Here is a 27331-nt window from a genome sequence, read left to right as displayed (position 1 = left end):
TCAATGCACTATTACTAAATGTAACTGTAGTTACACCTGGACATTTAAATATGAACTGGTGTAAAATTGTGACTGCGTCGTTTTGAAAAGGAGGGGCAATACTGTATCTAAAAATAAGGCTGCGGTCACCCTGGGAACACAAAGGTCATATTTTTAAACGTTTCTTTCGGAGTTCTACATTTCTCGTTTCAAAGATTTCAAATACATGAAGACCAGGCACGGAATAGTGAGTGATAACCTCCCCCACAATGTTGGCAAGGATAAAGTATCTAAAAGAACGCCAGAAACGCTCACATTTCCAAACGCGGCAGCGCGTGCGGCTCGAAAATACCACGCGCAGCAAGTTAACTTAGCCCCACATCTGGTCTCAGATGTTTATGTTCAGCTGCAGAACTAATATAACAATATAATCGACACTGCTCCCAAAAGCGACGAGCCATTTTAGCACACAGCATACAGAAAAACACTATCAACGATTAAGGAGTTGCAGGGGTTTTGCAAACAGAACGAAGTGACCAGAACTGGCGCACTAGCAAGGAATAAAAAGACACAATGAACAAAATGGACCAATTAACTTTCCAACGAAAACACAGCTGGATCACGTAGTGAACGCTGTGTACAAGTAGGTTCATTTTCGGCACTTAACGTCGCCAGGAGCGGACACATCAAATCACCCGGCTTGCGTTTTATATCACACACAACAGATACAACTGCATCTGGCAGCCAGCTCAAGTACGCCCCGTGCTAATAAAAGTAACCATCGGGACTGTCCGGTTATAGGCGTACAAAAACAGTATTTAACTCACGAGAAAGTCCTGCTTTGGTTATATGCTAACAATTAAAGCTACAAAAGACGACTTCAACGATAAATAAAACATTTGTATTTTGGTGAAAATTCGCCCTGCTTTGTTCATCCACCTTCCCTCCCCCATCAGAAAAGCATGTGCCGGGGTAAGAAATCCCGTAGCTTCCCAGACAAGCACAAATCAGCCAGCAGCTGTCACAGAATATCTGATAGTTCTTTTTTAATTACATCGAATTGGAGATTATATTTTTAAAGTAGCTTCCGAAATGTGTTTTAATGAATTAGAAGTTGTTTATTCCGCGACCATTTAGAAATGTTACAAAGAGCTTCCTCTGTGACAATGATACGATATTAAACGTTTAAACTAAATTATATACTGTACCATTTTATTGACATCTGTAGAACCCGGTTACATTTAAAAACAAATCCCTTTTCATTCACGAGACTGATGTAGTTGGATATTACGATTTGTACACAATAGGACTTAAAATCTGTTTCGTTTAGTCAAACTAAAATTAACTCTGTTAACAAGCGAAGTGTTCGTTGTATTAGCGCACGCACGATTTATTCCCTGAAGTAATTGCACATTAAAATACATTTTCTTCAAATAAACGACAAAAGTAAGGATCAACACAATAATTTGCTCTGCTTGTTTCATCCTGAAGCCCTCTGCTTTACTAAGGTATGAAGAGCAATACATCGTACTGTACACCCCCATCAGCCGGCCCCCTCCAATAGTTTCCTTTTGTACCACTGCCAAAGCAGCATGGTATTCTCTAAGAAAACGTTTTTTTTTTTTTGTTTTTTTTAAACTGCAATTAAAAAATAATAATTAAGAAGCGGGGCGTCTACGATTTTCTTCCGTTATTCATCTTTCTCTGAAAACGATGGCAGCCTTTCTTCCTTCACGTGCGTGAAAAGCAGTACTGTGGCTACCAAGGAACATAAGAATACAAACGAAGTTTAATTTGCATGTTCAGTTAAACATGTCAATAAAAAATCCCTCTCATGTTTACCCCCGACACCAGCACAGCAATACATTCATAAGGGTGCACCGTTCTCTCCCAATCATGATCCTTACTAACCCAGACATAAGCTTCCAAAATATACTCAATCATGGGAAAGTCCATAGCATATGCGCCAACATTTACCCTGAAAGACGACGCTGCATGCGCATGTGGCTTATATGAAGACGCTTTGGGACACGATATGCCATGAACATAAATAAATATCTAATACGTTGGCATTCGGAGCCATTATATTTTGAGTGCAATGAGGTGCATAACCCTCTACGTCCCTCCTCAATTTCTACACCTGTCTCGTCCTTCAGAGTTATTAGATATCTTCCACTCCCACTGCAGAAAATACTGGAGGATTTTTTAAGTGTATGTCATTTTAGCACTTCTATTTGTCTCTCGTGTACACATAAAGCTTCCTTGCCCTGCATGCTGCATTAAAGGTGCAGAGCTGTTAACGTCGAAAATAGAGGCATAATGGAGGGAGTTCTTACTTTGCCTGTACTTCAGAAAAATATTTCCGATTGCCAACAATCTACAGCTGTCCATCTCCTTTATTTCATACCGTGCCACACTGCTAGATGTGCCAGAGAAGATGTCATCTTCTCAGATGAAATATCCCAGTGTTCACATTATTACTATGCAGTATAAGAAACACATTTCTACAGATATTCTTGAATAATGCAGAACTCCTTGACGACTGAATTATATTTTATTCATATTATGGTTGATTTCAAACCTACATAGGAACCCTCAAAGGTTATATGGCTCAGGCATTAAAAAGAAAAATGTATAATCAAAACACAATGCTACCATACTTTGTAAAGCCATGCACGAACAGAAAAGCAGCTAATTGAGAACCCTAATGTCTTCCACCCACAGGGAGAGCGGGATAACATTTTTCTGTTAACAAGTCTGCATTATTCTATTTATCAAAAAAGACAACATAGTAGTGCCCTAAAATCATTTGACAAGATTATCATTTTTATCAAATTACATTTCCACCACTCCTAACAATAGTGTTTCACATCATTAACTGCTACTATGTTCGAGCCACCAAGAGTGAGGGGTCTGCTTGGCAAGCTTTTTAAGGGAAACTGTATCCCACCTCTCTATCTGCTAAATCCAACAAAGATGCAGCCCAATTCAAATACAGTGTATGCTGACTTGCCATCTTGATAAGTAACACTCACTCTTTCTCTTCCTTAATGCCCACCACTAGTTTAATTACAAAACGCTAATAACTCACCCATTCCCCTGATCCGGAATTCACATAAGTTCTCTTCCCCTATTACACCATATTTTAATCCACAACCATCAATATTTTCACTGCAGAGATCTAACATTTATCACTGGATGAAGGAAACTGTGTTTTGCAGGGACAACTTTGCAAACAAAACTGATATGTGTGTGTGTGTGTGTGTATATATATATATATATATATATATATATACAAAAAAGAATAGAGAACTCTGGGAAGTTCCCAATTTAGGTGGAGAGCAGCTCTAGTAAGGAGCACCCTGCAACACCAGCGACACTCTAGATTTGCTCACCTCAAATGTCTGTTTATCTAGCAAAGTTTTTAATCATAGGATCAGCACAGTGCTATCCACGCCGAGCTAAATAGTGACAAAGTCTTTTGCCATTTGTACAGCAAAGTCTTTAAGCATAGGTTTGACACAGTGTCAATCTTGCCGAGCTGTAAAATGACAAAAGCTCTCTTTTTTGCATAATGTATGCGTCACTCCAACCCTGAAAGGGATTTGTTTTGACTTATACTGGGTGCTCCCTTGTGTCTGGACAAAGCTAAACCTCTCTGATGAGCTCTAATGAGAGCGAAACACATGTCAGGGGTTGCTTTTACTCATTCCAGGTTGGCTTGGACGGTACTTTACCAGTCCAAAGCTGTAATACTGTGCCTGGGGTGGTAAATGGCTTTTGTCATTTTACAGCTCGGCAGGGTTGATACTGTGTCAAACCTATGCTTAAAGACTTTGCTGTACAAATGGCAAAAGACTTTGTCACTATGTAGCTCGGTGAGGATAGCACTGTGCTGATCCAATGCTTAAAGACTTTGCTAGATAAACAAACATTTGAGGTGAGCAAATCTAGAGTGTCGCTGGTGTTGCAGGGTGCTCCTTACTAGAACTGCTCTCCACCTAAACTTGGGAACTACCCAGAGTTCTCTATTCTTTTTTGCATAATTTATGCGTCACTCTAACCCTGAAAGGGATTTGTTTTGAGATATATATATATATACACATACACACACAATTTTTAACTTGGGAAGCTGAACTATTTAAGCCAGCTCTCTTCTATTCAGGAGAAAGGCATGCCGTTATATAGTTGTTGCTGCCGCTATAAGTTCATTATATAAATCGGGAAACTTCTAATATACCTTCAATCAGTTACGACTGTTTGCAACAACCAATACTTCCACTAAAGTTTCTCAATCTCATACTCTTAAAAACAAAAGCACAGAAAGTGAGCAGACCCCAGCCTTTGGATCATCAAATGGAGTTCAAAGTGCCCAAGCTATTGAAAAAGTAACATGTTCTTTCATTCAAAAAGGTGGCGTCTGCTGGATTGGACTCAAACTGTTCTGTAGGTGCCTGACCCTTTCCTTCCTTCTAGGATCCAGACAAGCAGTTGATTAGACAAGCAGCACAAATTCTTAAGGTCTTTCATATTGGAAAACTGTTTTCTTAGAGCTTTCACAGATTCTTCAGCTTGATTTATAGTGGTAACTAGTCAGAACAGGTATCCTGTCCTCCACTTTCTGAACATGCCCTTCAATCGTTATATTCAGTGACTTTTCCCTCCTGCACTAAAACCTCCCACTGTCCCGTTTGTTTTTTCTCTGTCCTACATTTGTCGGAATAATTGCACACATCTGTTCAATTGAAGAGCCACATCTGAGCACTGCAGATTTCTGCCAGTGCTGCCCTATACAGATTTTGCTGCGGTTGAGAAGCCTGACCCTGACTCCCTCCTTTGAGAAATTGCTTCATCCTGTAATAAATGAGCAAATATACCTGCAGTAGCCACATTATACGAGAGAGCATCGGACACTGTGCAACCAGACTGATCATTTCAGTAAGAACAAGTTGACAATTGTCCACTTGTATTGATTACATTTTTTCTAACTTTGCATTTGGCTAATATTTGATTTTATCTATTTGAAATAAAAAAAAAAAATCAAATATGCTCTGTTGATACTTGGAGGGCACCGCATTGTGGGGGCTTGAACACAGGTGGCCTTAAAAGGTAATAACAGGTTCCCTAATTAGCCGCTGCCTGAGTGTCCTTTGCTCTAGAAAAAGAGAACATGCAGTCTGTTAATAAATAAATGTGTTTAGGCAAATGTGTATTAATTATAGCAGAGACTCAGTAATGGAAAGCATATGTTCATGCTACTGAGGAAAGAATGTAAAAACAAAACCTACACAATTCCGAGATACACTAACTTTTCCATAAAAAAAAGAAAATAGGGAGCAGTGGATAAAAAAAGCAATGCCAAAAACAACCATAAAAAGTTGAGGGTAGAACTTTTAGTAACAAAACAAGCCAACTTTTAATATTGTCACTTTGTTGAAGAAAGCATTAAAAAGAGATTGTTTTAATCACATGCAGAAATCACTGCTGCACAGCCCTGTTTACACAAAGCATTACTTCAAGATCACTCACTGCACTTGTTCAAAGGAATCACATACCAGGGATTAAAAAAAGACCGATAACAGTAACTGTTATAAAAAGTGCTGATTAAATGCATGCCGCATTTAGAACGTTACTGCTTCGGAACACTTACCGCTATTTCCAGGTGACTGCAAAGCATCTCCAGTCAAGCCACACCATCCAACTGCGAAAATATCGCGGGAATCATATCTACACCAGTAGTCAAATGCTCCTCTCCATCCATCAAATGTAACAAAAATATCGTCTCCTCTACAATCTCCAATGGTTGCTGGGCAGATCATATAAGGATTTTTCTTGTCTACTGCTTCGAGTTTCATCCCCACTTTAAACTCATTTCGAGGAGGTTTAGGAGGCTCCTAAAAATAATTGAAGTACGTTTAAAATTGAGTCCTTTGCGTACAATATTTCTTTTAAAAACACCACATCTTTTCCAAATTCACACCAGAATTATAAAACATGAAAGAGGGTCAAAAAATAAGGCAGGGGGAAATATTGCTAACTTGTAATGGTAGTTCTCAATCAAGGCTATTCTGACAACTAATACAAAAGCTAAACTATGTGTGTGGAGTGCTCGATAAAGGATGGCGATTTTTACAGAATGCAGATGCCAAACGGAGAAATTCCAACATTTTTAAGTGTTCTGCTTTCCCCTGTTGCATGCCTAAAAGGGGGAAAAAACTGCCTGCAACAATCCTGCAGCAATTCATAAAAGCTGCGAAATTAGTCCCTTCCTTGTGTGGTCAGTTTGCATTTAGGATGGCAGCAACTAAAAATACTGGTCATAACACGGAGCCCTAAGGCTGATGAACGGGTCCATGTGTTAGAACCATTCAGATTGGACGCTTGTAGATAACAGAAATCTCTCTGAGCTGCCCACACATACACGGACTGCGTTTTTTTATGGACCGGGGGGTCCGACCACCCTGCATACAAACGTTTTTCTATAATAAAAAAAACATATGCGCGCATTTTTGTTGGTCAGCAGATCTGGCTGGACTTTCCTCCAAATCACTCTCTACAGATGAACTACACAAAAGGCGGTCTCTGCATAATTTGCATTTCGGTTAATAATTCTGTTTAGTCCAGCTCTGGGCAAAGGAAAAGAAAAAGTGACTCATCTGTATATCACTGTGGCAGCTTGTCCTGTTGTAGATCAGGTGCAGGGCATTATCGCGCCACCTAGTGTTTGGTTCAGAATATTGTAAGTTGTTTGCTTCAAGCGTTTACATTTTGATTTTGAGAATGATCCATTATAGAGCTGAAAACCACAACGCAGCAGCAAGAAGCGCACCTTTTATATTATTGTGTTTAGTTAGGCCAACGATGGAACCCCCCCCCCCCCCCCAATTAATTTTCACCCAAGGAGGGAGCTGGCTGTGAATATACAACATGACAAACCATAAACATCGGTTTATAGCCAAATAACATCCTGTTTGTACAATATGCTGCTGTTAATCACACATTGTGCAGACATAAAATCAGTGCCCCATCTCCCTAAGGTGGGTGCTAAGCAGAGTATTTTTAGTAAATAATGATTTAAAATCGTGTACCAAATTGGAGTTCTTTTTTTAGCAGGAATTTCAATACACTAATGTTTGCAAATGTATGATCAGATAAACATGTTGCAGACTTGCAAAGACGTACAAGTGGGATGTTAGCAAGGAATGCCATGGTGTCCCCTTTTTTAAAAACGTGGCATGTGTGTGCACGATTTCTGTGAGCTGTCTATTTGATCGTACAAAACAAACCTGACTGCATCACACAATCCATCTAGCTGAGCCCCCCTTCAAAACTGACACGGTTTTGTCTTGTGCAAAGGCATGGTCCTGTCTAGGCGGTAGCCCTGTTTGACACCTAGTTAACACAGCGCCCAGTCTGCTCAGCTTGAGAACTATTAAAACTATATCAGAAGTGCAACGGTTGTACTGAGGTGGAAAGATGATACAACCTTTGAAAATAATTGTGGATTTGTGAATGACTATTTTTTCTTTTTGATCCTTAATAAAAGGTTCTGCCACGGGCAGCTTTGGAGTTCACTAACTCAGTGCAAAGAAGCAAGCAGAAACGAAACCTTCCCTTTCAACAGCTGGAGTGATAACGAGTACAGGGGCTCCCTTAGTTTCGTAGGGCAATGTTCAAATGGAAAATAGGCACAAGGGGTGCCCTACGCTTGCTAACCCTTGTTACCCCTTTCCCAAATGCTTTAATGACAGGGATTTAGCAAAATGAGAAACACAATGTCTATTTTTAAGGTGATGGCTATTGCTGACAAGCGAATATAAAAGAAGCGTAGGATAGGCTTGTTTCCTTAAAGGAGTAAAGGATTTCACTGTGAGATGTAACTGCAGCAGGTGGCTGCCGCGGAGAAAGCATTTGAGCGTTGCTCCATAACGTGGCATAGTTGGGGGTGCTGTGCTTCCTGAAGAATACTTATGCACTCGGATGGTAAGTTACGGTCTCCAAATTCTACCACTTCAGCAGCTACATTACTAGACTGAAAGACTGGGCGGGGACGGCAAGTTTGGCTGTTTCTCACTGTTAACAAGTTTGGGCAAACCCCGACCTTGGAATGTGGATGCATGGGCATCCCAAAGAACTGAGTGTCAGCTGTCCGGCTCACGTTACTGCAACTAAGACCAAGGTCATGGGGGCTTCTCGCATTTTTGGTACCAACACAGGCACTAATGAAAGAGAAGGAAAACGTATGGAAATACGCCGGACTAGATTCTTCAGGGAGCATTCCCCTGAAATCAAGGCCGTGAAACCAGGACTTGATGCTTTGGCATTTTTGTTTCAGCAGCTGTTTTAGGTCTGGTGTACCCCACATCACCAATGTGAATCGAGAGTCTTGAGCTTCAGTTCTCACTTGTGTGTCCTCCTTGGGCCTGCAGAGTTTTTAAATTACGTTTATGGATTTGTTTTTAACATAAACAAATCAACATGGTTACATCACTTTTGTACATATGCAGGAGTAAAGAGTAAACCCTCTTTCTATCTTATAATGCAAAGCACTGTCCTGTAATGAAACATCTCATTATGGCATGTGATAGTATTAGCCATTACTTATTACATCTGACCTATTTCATAGCTATAGTAAACACTAGTTTTAATGTATGATTCTTAGTACAACGAGAAACCGCGTTGTTTTCTCCATGTACCACACGTTTTGTCAAACTTCTAGGTCAGCCACGGCTAGAAGATGTAACATTTTCTGCTAGCATAAACCAGTGTACATGCTGGCAAGAGAAGTCAAAAGACGGTGCAAAATGGCTACCCGCCTCTGAGATATATCTCCCCTCATGAGTATCAAGAAGATGCAAGATGGAATGCAGTTTCGCATGGAGTTCGAAACGTGTACAAAAACCTAAGACACATTTCCTATCCTTTTCTCAGAATGACTGGATCTAGGGGAAATTTCAAATTATAAGGATAAATGCTTGCTGAGTTGCATCCTCCAAGACACATATTAGTAGAGACCCCAAACTTGACCGACCAAGTTTTTACACAGTAGGTTTCACTGTAGAATTTGTAGTTGAATTAATCAAAAGCCGCCTCACGGATGGTCCCCTTCCTTGGGTACATGGAAGCCTCTACCCTCTCATCATTAAGTGGTCACTCATCGACCACACAACTGTTCCATTAAAGTATCTAGCATCACCAAGGGATTTTTCATTAGGTACATACATAGCAAAGAAATTGCATGTTTTACACACCAGAGCCATTAGCATGCTATATTCTATGCGGGAATTGTTTGTGACATCTGCCAGCAGCTCTTTTTACTTCATAATGGCATGTCTGACCCGTTGGTATCGAAAGAATTGTGAGTCAGGTAACAAGAATTCCTTAATTAAGACTTCATTTGCTTTGTTGACCCCCAAGTTCAATATGTCTCTCACCCTCGATAACCCAATATTTTATTAAAGAAATCGCAGCATTTCATGTAGATCTTGTAAAATATCTGTATCCCAGAGTAGGATGTCGAGAATCAGAACACCGCTCCACCGCATAAGTAGCCAACTTCTAGCCTTGCACCAGACTGTTAACTAGAATGAGAAACTCATTTTCATAAATTGCCCTTGGGTAGTTCCTGATAATTACCCAGAGCATACCTGTCTGATCTAAGGGAAAGCTCTTGCTGAGATTCAAACGCCCAATCATTACCACAAACTGGCTAGTCCAACAGTAAAGTCTTCATATAGTATCCATTGTTCCATCGTAAACCATAAGACTAAGCTTGGCGAAAAGATACTTTGCTGCACCTCCATCCCATACTAGAATGCACATTGTCTCATTGACCGTGGTGAAATATGTTTTGGATACCCAAAACGCGGTGTTCTATATAACATAAATCTAGGGAGAGCAATCCGTTTTTATAATGCTGCTCTCTCCATTAAGGAGATCGGAACTGTTCTTCTCAGGACACAGATGTCACAATCCTTGCCAAGGTAGCCTGCTGGTTCTATTCCCCATACAGCTCATGGTTTATGGTAATGCACATGCCTAGGTACTGAAAGCCCTCTGCTGAGACATGTTAAGGATAGGCAGTATTCTGTAGCACAACCAATTTGTAGGTGGCATCAATATCGATTTGGTCTAGGTAAAGGGAAAACTTGATTTATCTTCCACAAATCTTCACCACATTGAGGAACCTCTCTATTGAGGGGGAACAGTCTGAAAATGTGTTCTCAGTCTCTGTAAGGTGTTCTGCCAGGAGGCTGATCTGCAACCCGAGGGTCCACAGCCATTTCTTTTGCGCAGTTTGCGACATAAGTAGGAAGCGTAAGCCTTCCTATTCTCAAATGTAATACAGGATATTCATGTTCTCTGTGCATAGTAGCAAATATGTGCCCTCAAGTGCCTCGAAAACCTTCACTGCTAAAAACACAGCTTTCAATTCTAACACACTGATGTTGAATAAGTGTGCCCAATCTCTGAATGGAGGCACCGGCCATGAGAGTTACGTGCATCTGGTAATCTGCGGAGTATTGTACTGAGGCAATATTAGATCTTCACAATCCTCAGTAGCTTGCACCTACTGGAATGATAAACACTTTTTTGATAGAAGGATTAGCAGAGATGCATATGAAATTATGTCCAAAGCCATTGTGCCCAATAACTTCATCACCATTCTCACTGTCAGAATGTGGCATGTGAAAAACTGAAATCTGACTCTGAAATGCCTGTACTCTTTCTGCAGTTGGAATGCTAGAGTCTGGGACAGCAGTGGTTGCAGATGGGACTTACGGCATTGATGGTGTAACCTGATTGAAAAAGTTGGAACATTGCTTTCTGTGTGACACAGGCATTGCAAAACTGTTATCCCTTTCACTAGTCTAATATCTTGATAAGGGTAGCATGAACTCACTGGCGGCAGGGCTGGACACAGAAAAGCGTGTTGTAAGCACTCTAGGTGCAGAATTCATGTTGAAAGGTAACACTGTTAACTGATCATGCTTTACACCTACCATAAAATGAAGATACTGGAATGATTCCGTTGTTTGTAAGTAAGCATTATTGAGGTCGAGTGACACTAGGAAGTTGCCTTCTTGTAGAAGCAGGATCACTTCCTAGAACATTGTTATCCTGAAAGGAATTGTTCGCAGAAAGGCACAGTAGATCCACTGATCGAAGATGGGACGAAGTACACTGTCCTTAATTGGTATCAGGAAGTACAATGGATACAAACTTTGATATAGGGATACTTCCTCTAGTACAACCTTTATTAGCAAGAAGCCAATCTCTTTCAGTAACAACAGGACATGCAATGTACTCCTTTTGTCCCTTGTGGAGGCTTATTTTAGGGTAGGTGCATAAACTCAAGGGCGCAGCCTTGCAGCACCATAGACAAAATCCATTTGTTTGCTATTATTCTCCTCCACTCGTTAGGGGTAAGACCTTTAGGCTTCCATCACCAGAAATCTTGTTATCAGGGGGAATGCACACAATCACTGCTTCAAGGCAGTAGAAGGTCCTTTGAAAAGGAAGCCTCTGCCACAGTCTTTGTTCCTGGATGAGCCTATATTGAATCTCGGGAAATTATACACAATAGTCGTACTAAAAGGGACTCATTTATGAATGTAAACTTAGATATTTAGTAGGGAATACATTTCCCAACACCCACTCAATATTAAAAAAAAAAAACAATAGTCCTCCTCTGTCCAATGATGGTATTTATTCATACCCTTACATCATTACATCAGTCTCAAAGGTAATAAACATCTTATTTCATCATGTCAGACAGTATAGTGTTGAATCATGTTCACATGGCGCAAAAGAGGAAAAAAGTGTGTATGTAAAACTACAAGCGACAGAAAAAACTTTCACCAACTAGTCAACAGAAGAATACTTCTTATACTAGAGCACAAAGAATAGATCTATGGGCTATCCCATGTCTGGTTGTTAGGGTCAGCAAAGGTGTTTCAACCTTGTTTCATAAATTATAAGGTCATCATAATGACTAAGTTTAAAGTACAAAACAACTGCGAGTATATGCAGTGTCGGTAAATCATCGCAGGATACAGCAAACAATCAATGGTCTGATACTGGTGCTTGCAGACCATTGAGGAATGATAATGGATTGACCAGCAGATGTTAGTTTCCAGAATGGGGCAGAAGCCAGGGCAACCGTCACTGAAGATGCTCAGAAACAGACAGTTAAAGATTTTTGAAATGGTTACAGTGGGTTAGTGTGCAAGGTACATTTAAGTTTCTGTAGTAGCAGTTAAAGTATTATTGCATGGTGAAGTCAGGAAAAATATGTGAATAGTTATGCAATAAGTGCATTTAGGTGAGACAGTAAATATTAATATACTTAATTTCCTTAAAAAGGAAAAGAGAAGCACATTGGAATTATTAGATGATGAAACATCAATGCTGCCATTTGAATAGCAATTTAACATGTCATCAGTGATGTCATATTTAAGGTCATAAGGCGTGCATGACGAGACAGGAAGCTATGGTTAGTTTACCTAACCACAATATTTTTTTTTTCTCGTTTTTCTGTTTTGGTAAAAATAACGCCACTTAAATATTTGTTTTCTTCCAGTGACTATCTAAGCTGTTTTTTTTTCTTAAACAAACCTTACGGTCATATAACCAAAGCTAATTATCACTTAAACCTTGTTTTTGCAGTGCTGTTCTGGGTACTACACCACCTTTTGTGAACGTCTACCCTTATCCAGCTACACGTCACGGATAATAAACAAATACCATTTTCTAAGACAGTAATAAATGGAAACACTGTATTTTTTTTTTTTTTACCACCCCTATAGAAGACTGGCTCAGTTTATGGTGTACACCTATGGTGTGGTACCCTACACTGAGTACAGGCAACCCTTAGTGATAGTGTTTTGGTGCCTAGATAAACAAAGCTCTCTAGAGGTAGCTGTGGAGAGCAGCATAGGCTTATCAAGGAGGAGTGTAAAGCACCTATAATACCACAGTAGTCAGTCAGTGACTGTCACACAAGAAAGAACCACACCCATTGTTACAAAAAAAGTATTCTTTACTATAACACTAAAGACTATACTAACGTTGGTATATTGCCCCTTGGAGATATCTACACATGAAATATCTACTCCGAAACAACAGGAATGGCATATAAATTCATGGGGCAAACCATAAACTAAGAAAGTGGTATAAGAATGGAGGTGCCCAACCAAGGTAAGTGTGTTAGAAACCCAGGGGCTGGTGGAGTAAGAAATTACCAGAGGTAGGAAACAGAAATCCCACAGGCGCCGGGTGCAGTAGTTATTGAGCAGGGTGTCCCATAGGCTAACACCGGACAGTCCCGGTTGGATTTTTATGTATTCAGGACCCTTCCAGGTGGACCGTGACAAAACCAGTTGGCACAAAGAAGATTGTATAGTACCCCCACCCGTGGATACACAGAAGATAGAAGAACCTATATCAGGGAGCCCAGGTGCAGAGGGGTGAAGTGACATCGGAAAACTTAGTTGGAGTCAATGGAAGTCACAATTGTCCAGCTGATGTCGCAACCCGTGGACCAAGTCAGTTCGAACCAAGAGTGGATTCCAGACATGAAGAACCTGTTAAAGAAGGGGACAGTGTTCATTCAGAGATATCCAGGCAATGCAGGTAAGCAATGCCCACCGTCTTGGAGGTGCAGTTCCTGCAGGACAGTGAAGGAAGAAGTCCAGCTCCGGATTCCAGGGGATGCAGGAGATCCTTGGAATCATCTACAAGCTGTCCTACATTGGGCACTGAATTGCAAGAAGGTCACTGGCCCGCAGGACCACCAACAAGCCCTGGCAAATGCAAATAGTTGTTGAAAGGAAGATTGTAGATCATTGAGGACCAGCAAGGTCCTAGTGACTCGACCCTTGGAGGGGAGTCGGGACAGGCATTCAGCAGGAAGGAAAGCCAGCCGGAGCCAGAGGAGCCCAATGAGTGACCAACTGGCAGCAGGTACAGGAAGTCGCAGGGAGGTCCCCAGCAGCACAACAAAACATGAGTCACAGGATCTGCAGAGTGCTGGAGGCTGGGGCTTCTTGGAGCCTAAAGATTTACTGGAGGAATAGCCAACAAGCCTTGGTAAAAGCAAAAGTCACAGTGCACAGGGATTCCGTTCCAGTGGCTGCAGCAAGGGCCCACCGTCTCCCAAGTTGGTCAGAAGACATGTTGGACCCGCAGAGGACCACAGAACCACCACCTGTGTTGCAGAACTTTCGATGTCTGCAGGACAGCAGGACCCACCAGCTGGTTGATGAATTCACTCCCCTGCATCCGCAGGCACCTTAAGATGACTTCACTCCAAGGGAGATTCCTTCTAGCTTCTCGGTGCAGAGTCCATGTGAGCCTGGAGGATGCACAGCCACAGACGTTGAAGAAATCTTGCAGGAGCTGGAGAAACAATGTTGCAGTGGGAGCCCTCCCAACTAGATACAGACTTGTTTCAGTTCCAAAAGCAGACCAGCAGTGGCTCTGGAGGCCAGGACCAGAAGATGTCTTGCAGAGTTCTTTGTAGAGTCTTGCTTGACGAATCTGTGGACCCACCTTCAGGGGAGCCCTTAAGTAACCCTAAAAGGGGGTTGGTCACTATCTGCAGTGACCCACCTATCAGAGGCGGTCCGGGATGTCATCTACCAGGCATAACGACTCCCAGGGGCCTCTGCCTACATTGTTTCCAAGATGGCAGAACAACCAGCCACCTGGCAGAGCTCTATGAAGATCCTGGAGGGTGGTCACTCCCCTGGCCTTTGTGTGGTTTTGTGCCAGAGCGGGAACCGGGGGTTCCTGCACTGGTGCAAACACGTTAATGCAAGAGGGGCACCAAATGTGCCCTTCAAAGCAATCTGGTGGCGCTCAGAGGCCACCCCAGCCCAGAGACACTCATTTCAAAGAGAGTGGTGGTCACATCTCTCCCTAACAGGAAATCCTTGGTTCTGCCTTCCCCTGCTTGAGTTGGGCTCAGCAGCAGGAGGGCAGAAAAGTCTCTAGGGCCGGCAGCAGCACCAGGCTGGCATGCAGACCCTGCAAGGCTGTACAGGAAGAACTGGGGGATCCTTTAAGGAACCCCCAGAGTACAAGGTGTCATGCAACAAACACTGGAATCAGTGTAGTTGCAAGATTCCAACATGTTTGATACCAAACATGCCTCGATTCAGAGAAGCCATTATGTAGTTGAGCCACTCATGCTGACCAGTGTCCACTACTTACCTTAAGATGTCTTCCCCACACTTACAAGGCCCAGGGAATAGAGTCTGGGATTTGTAGGGACACCTCTGCTCATGCAGGGGTGCCCTCACACTTAGGAACATACACCTTGTCCTTATGCTGAAGGGCTTACCGGAGGGCTGACTTACAGTGTCCAAGTGTAGTGACCGCAATATAAGGCAAGCCTAATATCTAAAGTGGAGGATGCATGCATCCTTTCACGCAGGCTGCAAATGCAGGCCTGCAGACACAGTTGGCAAGGGATCCCATGGGTGGAATAATACATGCTGAAGCCAATGGGAGACCCCTGGTGTAACAATGCCCTGGGTACCCAAGTACCATATACTTGGGACTTACATGGGTGCACCAGTATGCCAATTGTGGGGTGTAACAGTTTACCAGCAACCAAATTTAGATGAGAGAGCACAGACACTGGTATCCTGATCAGCAGCATCCTAGTGTACTACAGTCTGAACACACTGACCCCAGGCAAAAAGTGGGGGTAACTACGACAGAAAGATGCTACTTTCCAACAACCCCACCCAGCCCCTTTTGACAGATATACATGAAACACAAAATATCAAGAGTAAGCTAAACATGTTAAGTGTCTGCCAACTGTGTAGCTCCATAAAACTGAGCGAACAGTATTAGCAAATTGATGATTTTCTGCAAACACCCTCCAATACCAATCTAAGCTGCATAAAACTAGAGGTTCCTGCACTTGGCTTAACTTGCTAACAGACTGACAAATGTCATGCAGATTCATGGAACAGTAGCAAAAGTATTAGGAAATTTAATTGTTTTTTGCCCTTTCTTCATTTCCCCATCCCCCAATAGATCTGCAAAAGCTTGCCATACATACAGAAGATTGGCTAAATGTCTAACATTTTATGTGGATATGTCAAATGATGCCACAGCCTTTAGTAAGTTACCACTTTTTTGACTACCCCATTTAACTATGCCTAGCCTTAAATTCTCACACATTTAGACCACCAACAGTAATTTAAGTGTACTTACCAGCTTCAAAATGCAACACGTTTTCATCAAGTAGCGCTAAAGTTCTATGCATATGAAAAAACTAATTTCCAACTGTCAATATATGTGTCTACCTAAGTTTGATAGAGCAGTCAAATCAAATTAAAGCCTATAAAACAATTTTCCTAGGCTAGTTTCTACAAAGTTTACTGGACAGATTTACTCCAAGCAGAGGCACTACCTTGAGTAAAGTTGTATTTCACGTCAAGTCTGATGTGATTAAGTTCAACAGACTTTAAAGCGGGCAGACTTCGAGTGATGCTGGTATTGTACATGCGCTCCATAAGAAGGAGCAGCTCTCTGCCTAAAGAAGAACTATACCAAGTCCTAGCTTGTGCTTTGCAACAATATATTTCAGGTGATCTTCATCTGGAAGCTTTGTGCTAACATTCTTCCAGATTAACCCTTTAATAAACCGCTTCTAATAACCTTCAGCTAAAGAGCATCTTTTAAGTATTCCTTAACAACCTATATCTCACCCTTTGGTTATGCTAACTTTTCAATGGCTTGGCTGACTCCTAAGCCCATTTTTATAAGTTTCCCTTCTAGCTATTTTATGGTTGTAATTTTTGGAAATTGCATATTTCATAACCTCCCAAAAGGTTTTCTACTTGTCTGACAGACTTTTCATCTTTTACGATTTGAAATGGCTGCCAATATTTTTGACAACAAAACTTTTTGCCTCCTTTTAGCAATCAACAGTTCTGGGCAGTTACGTTTAGTCGAAATAAGTTTTTGTTTTTCATTTGACTATTTTCTTTTTTTAAATACTAATCAGACCAATTTCCAAGTGTGGTTTCTGATGAGTTATTGCTTTCCATATGAGAGGTTCGACTGCTTCTTAATGCCTTTAAGAGTCTCTCGCAGTTCGAAGCCACTTTCGGTGTTTCCAAGCCAAAACTTTAGACTCTGCTTTCACTGTTGGAGCATTGTAGGTTTAGAAGCATTAAGGACTAATCACCTCTTTTACCAGTGATGCCATATGAGTAAATATTTTTGATTCCACATAATGTTCTGGACCAGATAATATTTCCGCTAGTGTCATTTGTGTGCATTAGAGCTCAGATCTATTCGTGTCAGTCAAATTCAATAACATAGTCAGTGTATTCCAGAGTTGCTGCTCCAAGACTTGATTCTGCCACCACAGAATGAGTAAATTTTTTGTCCTTTCATATTTGTAAAAATAAATTTGGGCAAACCTGGATGTATCAGGGATCAATGAAGACAACTAGCAAGTCTTATGTCTTCTTCCTTTCTCCAGGGGCACTGAAGGATCCAGATAAGCTTTGGTGTGGTGTTAAAGCCACAATAGAGTAAGGTTTAGAGATAGTCCTCAGCTAAGTGTGGCAAAAAACAGGGATCCTACATATTGTGCCTCAAAGGAATAGTCAGTGTCAAGGCCAGTCCAGACCTCTGCGGAAGCAAATATAATCCACTAATGACCCCAAGGACTGATTGTGCTGCACACAATTTCTAATATCTTGTATAAAAAGAAGTATTTCCTGGGAATAGGGGTGTAGGAAGACAAAGCACTTGGAAGCTCTTATTCTTGGGACTCTTCTGAGATCCCAATTATGCTTTTGGACTGTGCTCTCACTAATTCTTGTACTCCTGGACAGTCTTGAGGAGGGTGTGGGATTCTCTGTAACACAAAGTTTATCATACATTTGAAAATGCTACTCAGCTTTCTAAACAAGCATTGTTGTGGGTCCATTTTAGAGCCTTGCTTGGGCACACATATTTTAGCTTAGGTCTGCGGCCCGTGCCATTTTACCTAGTTACATGCTTCATTTAATTTATTCTCTTTAAATAATTTTTGAGTAACTGGCTTTTAGCGGGAATATTTTATTTTTGTAATCAGTTCTACGAAAGTGTTATTGCTTTCCGTGCACAACATCTCACTGCATGCTTCTGCCCAAGGTTGCTCGAGGACTGTACGTGATAATCTATCCAGTATTGCCGCGACAAGTGTGCCTAGCCAGCCTTGACACCTAGACACATGATCATGTCAGGTCTGTTTCTTAGAATACCAACATGTTTTATTATAAAACATCATACACGCCAAAAAAGGTTACAAAGGTCATTCCAGCAAGGATATCCATCCTTATCCTGTATGCCATTTCATTACCATCATGCTGACCTGAGCCCGGTCTCTACAGCCAACCGAGGAGATGGCGGGCAGACCCCTGCTTTTCAGGTATGGGGGCGGGTGTTGCTTCCATGGACTAAATACAGACAGAGAAAAGGGCTAACACTGCCATGCTCTCGCAAACAAGCTAGGAAGTGTGGGTACGAATTATTAGGCACATGTTTATTCCAATATGCTGGGGTTGTTTATTTCCTTTTCACTTCTGGTAACAATCCTGATTGTGCAAGGTTTCATCTTCCTAATAATTGAGGCTCATGCATTTTATCATAGATTGCAATCTTTTCAATAAATGTATTAAAAATGTCTTACATCTTTTTGTCTGCTGATGTGTGTGTATGAGACCTGTGCTAATGAGAGAAAAGGGTATGATCTGCCGAACACAACATCACTGAGAAGTTACTGAGTCATGCCTTAGGCCGTGACAAATCACCTTTACGCCTAGGTTTTGGTGAGGTGCTTCTAGGTAGCTGACAGAATTGATTCAGTCCCCTATATGCAGTGGTGCTGCCGCGTGAAACCAACAGTCTTGTCCACATGACGAGAGTCCTACATCAGCATAACCTCCTGGAATCTTTATTACTTTTTTATTATTCCCGGAGAACAAACTTTCAGTATAATCAACTCTTTTTGTTATAACCTTTTAGGCTAGTGTCTTTCGAGATAATCCATTCTGCACTCCGTAGAAACAGAAAACACATCAGTTCAATATACTTATTGTATTGTATTGTAATAGTATTTATATAGCGCTTACTACCCCCCTGACAAGGCATCGAATCGCTTTTCGGCGATTAGCACGCTACCCTGGAACCCAACAAGAATTAGTGATGGATTAGTTTCGGGAAATATGAGTACAGTGTCAGTATTAGTATTATTATGAGTTAATTTGAGCCGCGGATATGAGAGTTTGTTTGTTAGATTGACTGGAGTAATTGGAGGGGTGGAGGAGGGAAGAAATCCAGAAGTGTTAGTTGGGAGTATATCCCTCATTTACTCATCCCAAGGTTTGCGGAGGTCTTTTCTGTTATTTGGCTTACGTCGGTGCCCCCGGGGTATCGGTTGGTCGGTTCAGGGCCGATCTCCGAAAAAAGGGTCTCTGTGACTCTGTTACAGACTCCTAAGCATCAAAAGATCTCTCCCTCATATTCTTGCAGAATCTGTTTTAGGGATCTGATATATTCATCTAACATACTCCATTTCCTAGAGGAGGTGTGACCTCTTTCCTTGCCACGTATGCTTCTCGCTTCACCCTTGTCTTTTCTTTGCTTAGCTATTTCTCATTATTGCAGTCAACCATGAAGAACAATAGAATTACAAGACAAAATATATTAATAGAGATACAAGAAACTACTTTTTCTGGAAGGGTGAATTCTGTCTTGCAGTATGACCAGCACTTTCTGGTGCAAATGTGCACTTTCTACTCTTTTAAGGATAAAAACAATTTTGTTACCTTTGTTCCTATACAGTCGCAGTGAAATAAATCCTTAGTGTTCAGGGGGAACCATCTTGTTACTTCCCTTGTGCCCTAGCTTAATTTAATTGCACAATCCTCCATGAAGGACTTGAACTGGCCTTTCAAATCCAGCCTTCAACATTCAGTAGTCCTAGATGAGCTGCAATTACCATCATGATTTTAGGTAAAGAGCATGGAATAGATTTCATACACAATGTAAGTACTGTTATTTATTTTGGTCCCTAAACTGCAAAAATTGCCATTACTCACAATCAGAATAGGAAGTAGGTACACAGGAGGTCAATACACACAGTCTCCTTAGTGCATTTGAGGAAAGATCGGATGCAATGCAAGCTTTTTAAACATTGACTTTTTTCAATAGCCTTGAAGTTTTGCTGTCTAAAGGCAGGCCTAAACTCCACCTGTTTGACCTCTTTCACACTAGAAAGCAGTGGAATAAAACCAATTTGTTTTTTGATATTTAGACTGCGAAGCAGCTGATCCCAGCAAACAGTAGAACACTTAGGGCATAATGTTCAGAGGGGTCTAATGGAATCTGAAATTTGTCCATTATTTACAATGTCAAGCACCCATGTGTCTTTCTTCACTTGCTGTAAATCAGATCGAAGAGGCTTGTTCTGAATAGTTTACACATTAGTGTGGGCAGAGGGGCAGAATAATTCCATACTGTTCCCAGACGTATTTTTGTGATAGGAATCCTCTAAGAATCACTCCATTTTGCTTCACAGGAGATTGTAACAATCACCTGATGGCTAACTGCTACCTTTCCTCTAGTCTGGGCTCCATCATTTGTAGGGGGAAATCTTTTGCTGTAGTTGCATTTCTTGCCAATGGAGGTATGTGACCCATTTCCGGAGAGAATACTCTATTCAGGATCTTTAACTGTGGTTTGGGAAGTTCTCATGTATGTAAAAGAGTTCAGAGGGTCTGTTTCTGTTTTGATCTTTAGGGCCTCACACATTTGCATTAAAAAACCAGTGGATACAAATATTCATCATTTTTGATTGGGCACCTGATTTCCAACTAGAAACACAGCGTCAGAAGCCTCTCAGGCATCCATGAGTGAAAAGGTCTCCTACACCCTTTCAGCCGTGATTATCTGATCCAAAACTACCATGTCTTTCTTCAAGGACTCCTTAAAATCTTTTTTCTTGTGTATGGAAAAGTTTCTGAAAATTGTATCAAAGACATTAGGATATTACTTGGCAACAGCAAAATCTTAGATCTAACTCTCAGACTGGTAACTGGAGTCGCACTAACCTTTCCTATGGAGCATGTCCTCTTCCTCTCCATTCCCGGAGGATCATTAGAGGATGCGGAGGTTTAGTGTCTTTCAGGATTTGCTGAGACAATCCATGGACCAGCAGGAGGATTTTTTTGTTAAAGTGAGGTTCACTATAAGGAGTCATATATTTATTTCCCTGGACTGGATGCTATGTTTTTGCTTACGCTGGAGAGAAGTATCTCCTCATAGCTAACTGCTGACACAAGAGATGCAAGAGGGCTGGTAGGAGACTATGAAGAGTTTCAAAAACAGTAGCATCTGCAGGGGTAGATAGTGAGCTTTCTGACAGATCTGCTTGAAATATTGTTTGAAAGTCTAGCCACAAGATTTGTAAACAGAAGATTTACAAGAATACATGTAACCTGCCATGGTGAAGTACCTCCATGAGGTCCCCTCCTACTCACTGGAGTAGAGCAATGGCTCAATGTTCTGCCATTTTTCCTAAGAAGAGACTGAACTAGGAGGGCAATGCTCAGTCATAATTTCTGTCTGTATTGAGGCACTTTGGGGTGGGTGTCCATACGTGTAGCCATACCATGGTTAATACTCAATCTGCTCAATGTTTCTCTAGTCTTGGAGGCAAGGGCTCTAAAGCCCGGAGTGGGGTGGAAGCAAGACCGGTACCAGTATGTCAGATTGCAGCATTTTTGAGTTGTTGTACATTATGGTGCCTCTTGGGTTATGAATGTCAGAGGAGTCGGCAACAGCCTCTATGAGAAAGGAGCCCTCAAAACAACATCAACATCAATTAAATGATGCCCCCTTATCCCGCTCCCCCACCTTGCGACAGGTGGAGGTATCAGACTGTAACCTTGAGTTAAAAGGTGGTGCTACGGGTTACCCAGAGGCTCCTCCATACTTTGGAGTGTGGGTCAAAGTAACAACTCTTTCTTGACATGAAGCATCTGTACTTCCCAATCAAATTCAGATTAGTCTGCAGTAAAAAACATATCCATATATTATATTGCATGCATTGCGGCTAACAAGACAATTAAACACCAACAATGCATGGCTGAGTTTTAAATATAAGGTCACTTAAGGCCGGGATCTTTATGGTAAGACCTCATTACTGAATGTTAACACAATTAAGTATGATGATGGATGGAATGAATTTAAAATTCTACATGCCCAGAGCTTGGATGACAGTCCTCTGCATCTCTTTACTGAAGATGTGCCAACTGTCCTGTGTTTTTTTGGGTTGCTCTGTGTATTTGTGTACTACTAAGCTTGACAGTAACGCAAGCTCATTGGGGATGTATAGAGGGGAAGACAATCCTAGCCTTGTTTTTAGTTATGCTGCACCATCCTACTCTAGTTCACTAGAGGTCCAATCTGTTTTTAAATTTTTTGAGACCTCATTGCTTCCAATTTCCCGCGTTCAATACACAAACAACTAGAGACATCAAAAGCTTGTCTGATTGTGTATACCATGTCAGGAAGCATTTAAATTTCACCCAAAGAAAAAGACTGTCCTCAGCTCCTCGATTTATCTTCAATTACTGTATACCAAGGAGATTTACACCTCTTTAAGGAAGAAAGACTGTTGGCCCAGGAGTGGAAATCCATGTCCTTGCAATTCCGAGAGAAGGAAGAACTGCCTGTATGCATAAAACAGACAGTACAGGGCACAACTGAAGGGAAAGCCACTGTGAAAACATCAAGAAACTGAAAGAGCCCATCAAACAAAAGTTCAACCCAGCTCTGGTAAGCAAGAAATGGATGGGTTGAGGAGCTTCTCCAAAGCATTCAGGATTTGAGAAGGGTGAGTGTTAGTCCATGACCCTCTCTGTACTTGCCAAGCACTTTACCAATCACTGGTGCAGCTTCAGAGAGCTGTGAGGTTTCACTCCCCAGTGCAGGGCCATGTTCCAGCAGGACAACGTTTGTTCCAAATTTTAAACTAATGAAACTATACTTTTGCTCTTATATTTCCAGAGGTATTGCCAGTTGAAGACTGTTTTTTTTAGGGGCTGGAGGAGGGGACGGAGACATGTTAGAATCAGACAGCACAGCAAGAAAAGGGGCAGGACATACAGGGGACAAGGATGTGAGAGAAGCACTTGACTTGCATTACAACCTTTAGGTCACCAGACAACTTAAGAGGCCAAGTACAGACATGCGAATCCCAGCTCAAGGCCAACTTCCATTTATCCAAGTGCTTACACAAACCTTTTATGAGAAGCAGATCAGGGACAGGGAGATCAGGAACAGAGCCTTCTCACTGGGGTGTAGATAAAAAGGTAGAGGCCACCAAATACTCAGTGTCATGGTCTGGATATTAGGACAGTAGTCAATCATATTAAAAAGGAGTACCATTTTGGGTGAATCACAACGATTAACACAGCTGATGATCAACACACCAAAATCATGTCAGGAGATGGGTAACAACAAAACTAACATTTTGCCAAATATGATAAATGAGGACAACATGTCAATGGATAATATGCCAGGGATTATTGACGCTACCCGAAAATTTCAAGGGAACAGGCCATTATACTGTAAACAGTTAAAATCTAAAACAAAGTCCAGTTGGCCTCTTAACTGGAGACTTGAGACCCCACTAGGCAAAACTGTCCATTACCAGACACCAGGTAATGGAGCACATCACTGAGAACACTCAAGAATTTCTTGTGGATTTGGGGCACCTTCCAGTTTTGGTTGTAAGTTTTTGGGCTCAAGGCACTTTCTTTAGGAGTGACCCCTTTAAATGGAGGTACCACAGAAAGATGCATCAATGTAGCAACCACTCCTATATTTTCTACAGGGCCTGAAGGTTTCCAACAAGAAAAGAGGCAATCCAAACTCTTCTACCACAGGACACAACTGATCCCAGAGCACAATTCTAGTACTGTGCTAACATGGGACCATAGCAGGCTAGGAATGTAGTGATTAATATATTTTGAAATGTAGTATATTACTTACTTGTCCCATCCTTTTTTCTTTTTTTTTTAAGAAAACAAACTGACTGGTCACTTGTTTTATTGTTATCTGCTGGGTAATTTTGTATTTGGAGTTCTAAGCCTCTTCACCTCCTGCAACTTGCCTTGCCTTTTTTTTACCCCAAGAGAGTTAAGTGTTTTGATTCTTTAAGATCTTGCAGGGAAAGCTCTTATGTCCAAAGAAAACAATTCAAACAGATTCGAAATTAAAATGAAATGTGTGAATTTCATAAGAGGAAGAATGCCTTGAAGTGTCAAGAGATTTAAAAATACAATTGGCTGAAACATTATTATTATTATTATTCTATGAGTCTGCAAGTTTAGCAGTATTTAAAAGAAGATAACAGCTGGATGTGTGGGAAATGAAAGACAGTTTTTAAATTACTCGACTGTAAAGAATATTGATTTAAGTGTTTTCCAAAAAAGTTATATGACCTAGGGAATGACTATTGTAGTAGACAAGGTTATAATTTTGAATCTCTTGTCTGGTTCTTGGAGGGAGGTCTGATAGTATTTTTTCATTTGTAAGGGGGTTCATGTTAGGAAAGCTATAGGTGCTGAAGGTTTGGAAATCTAAGGTGAAAGTGTTTTTGGAATTGTTTTTGATTTAGATTGTTACTCTAGCTGTGCTGGAATATATTTCATACAGGAATGAGTGCAGGATAGATCTTTGATGTATGCTGACTGCTAAAAGGCTGAAAATGTTCAGGAAATGCACACTTTGCAAACTGCACCTCATTTTTTAATGGAAATTGTTACTCTCCCTTAACAATCAGCTTGCAGTCTGAAGAGTAACGTGCTTTGCACACTCCTGCCCTCTAGAATTTGTCACTGACATGTCACGTTTTTTTCCTTCACAGCAGAGGTTTTGAGGTGACTCGTGAACTATAAACCCCACAATGCACCTGGACAAAGACTCCACCTGTTTGTTTAATCCCCAAACAAGTCAGAGTAGATATCTGGAGCGACATGAAGCAGAACAGAGTATGCATACTGGTGCATTTTGACAGTGATGTGTATATTAGGTGAAGAAAAATCTTATAAGCTACTATCCAAGGAAGTGGAAGCCTGCATGTGAATCTACAATGCTGCAGTCTTCAAACTGATTGCTACATTCAAGTAACGTTTTACATTTCGAGCATGTGCTGCATTGGATTACATGCTTTGCGTTGACTTAAAAAACAATGGCCCTCTCTCTGCGAAACTAATGTTTGCAACAAATTTTTAGAACTGTTTGACCAACTTGGGCCACTTGCAGGGCAAAAATCTCCACACAATAATGGTTTATGAATGTGCATGGTGTACACCATGTTGCATTTCCTGGGTAAGCCATAGTGGCTACCTTTCCAGGAGTAGAATGGGCCCAGGGAACAGTATTTAGTGTATGTTTAGCCTTGGTAAACAAGTTACTTACCTTCGGTAAAGCATTATCTGGTAGAGGTAATACCTAGCTGCAGATTCCTTACCTTTGAATTTCCCAGGTGTCAGACTGGATCTGGAAACTTCTGCGGGAGACGTACCACTGTGAGCCGTCTGGTGGCTTCGCTCGGTTCCACGTGGAGTCGTTGGCACCAGCAGTGACGTTGCAGTCGCTTATATAGGCGCCACCTAGGCTCATGGATATCAGTTACTTTTCATGACTCCACACCAGGAGCACAGTCATGTAGTGACCTTACAAATGTTTGTCCAAACTAGGGCCCTGAAGAGGATTAACCCTAACCTTAAAAACCTGCCTGCAGGGCAGTGAGGCATGGGTGGGTGCAAGGAATCTACAGCTATATATAGTCTCTACCAGATAATGCATTACTGATGGTAAGTAACTTGTTCATCTGACAGCCTTCTAGCTACAGCTTCCTTGCCTTTGAATAGATACCCAAACTATATCCTCCTGGCGGTGGACTGCAGACACATTTTCTAAACAAGAAAGTCCTGCAGAATCGAACATGTGAAATGCCTGTCCCTGTGGACCCGACTTTCCAGGCCGCAGTTGTTTGGCAAATGTGTGCAGGGATGCCCTCATTGCCGCCTGGCGGATGCCCAGGACTGGGACTCCACGAGCTAACACAGATCTTGATACAAAGAAGGACCACACATGAAGTGGTTAATTTCTGTACTGCCCGACCTTTTTTTTTAGCTCTTACATAGCCCATGAAGAGTTGGTTGTCCACCCAGGTACTCTTGTGAAGCAAGGTAGAACAATGCTCTTTTTGGGTTCAGACAGTGGAGTCGCTCCTCTTCCTTAGGGGGATAGAGAGGAGCGTAAAAGGTGGGCAGGGTGACAGACTGTGCCAAATGGAATGGGGTCGCCACTTTTGAGAGGAATGAGTCCTGGGTGTGAAGCACCACTTTGTCAGGAAACACAGTAAGAAAAGGGGGCCTGGGTGATAAAGCAAGCAGCTCACTCACCCTCTGGGCAGATGTTAATGCCATTAGAAAGTCTGTCTTGATAATAAGCACCTGAAGGGGACAACTGTGCAGCAGCTCGAAGGTAGCACACATGAGGTACATGAGAACTAAATTAAGATCCCACTGAGGCAAGATAAAGGGCGTAGGGGAAATATATGTACAATAGGGTTGGTCAGGCAGCCACAGGAAGGAGGACAGAGCAGAGAGATAACCCTTAAGAATGCCCACATGATGGGAAAAGGTAAGAACGAAGAGAAGAATATCAGAAAGAGTAGATAGATTTCACTGTACAATATCTTACAAATTCTTGCCATCGGCAGGTGTATACCATTTTAGTGGAGGAATGCCTGGCTGCCAAGATAACGTTACAGACTTCCGGAGGAAGGTCAAAAGCTATTAATTGTCTCCGCTCAGTCTCCATGCAAAGAAGAAGAGAGATAATAGGTTTGGGTGCACAACTCTCCCCTGCAGTTGTGACATAAGATCCCAAAGGAATGACAGCCTGACTGGAGGGCCGATGCTTATATTCAGAAGCTCGGGATACAGGTCTCTCCGTGCCCAGTCCAGAGCCACAAGGATAACTTGGGCTCTGTAATTCCTGATCTTCTTGAGAACTCTGGGCAGAAGTGGTATGGGCAGAAAGTTGTACAGGAGGCCTGAACTCCACTTGAGATGAAAAGCGTCTCCAAGGGATAGCCCCCTTGGGATCTCCAATGTGCAAAATTGCTGACATTGTGCATTCTTTTCATAGGCAAACCAAGGCTCTCCCCACTGCTGAAAGAGTCAACGTACCACCTCCGAATGGAGACGCCACTTGTGATCTGCTAGTTATCGACAGCTGAGTTTGTCTGCCC

At 41.7% G+C, this 27331-nt stretch overlaps 1 protein-coding gene across 5 annotated transcripts in view; it reads right to left on the bottom strand.

The window, feature by feature from the left end:
- Positions 1-27331, bottom strand: part of SCML2 (Scm polycomb group protein like 2) — a 685095-nt gene that overhangs the window by 377392 nt on the left and 280372 nt on the right. For all 5 annotated transcript variants that reach the window (XM_069204521.1, XM_069204522.1, XM_069204519.1 and 2 more), the window contains one exon: positions 5630-5873. In XM_069204521.1, coding sequence (XP_069060622.1) covers positions 5630-5873 — 244 coding nt within the window. The remainder of the gene's footprint in view (positions 1-5629; positions 5874-27331) is intronic.

Source organism: Pleurodeles waltl, chromosome 8, assembly GCF_031143425.1.
Source record: "Pleurodeles waltl isolate 20211129_DDA chromosome 8, aPleWal1.hap1.20221129, whole genome shotgun sequence".
NCBI lineage: Eukaryota > Metazoa > Chordata > Amphibia > Caudata > Salamandridae > Pleurodeles > Pleurodeles waltl.
This window is presented reverse-complemented; position numbering and strand designations above follow the sequence as displayed.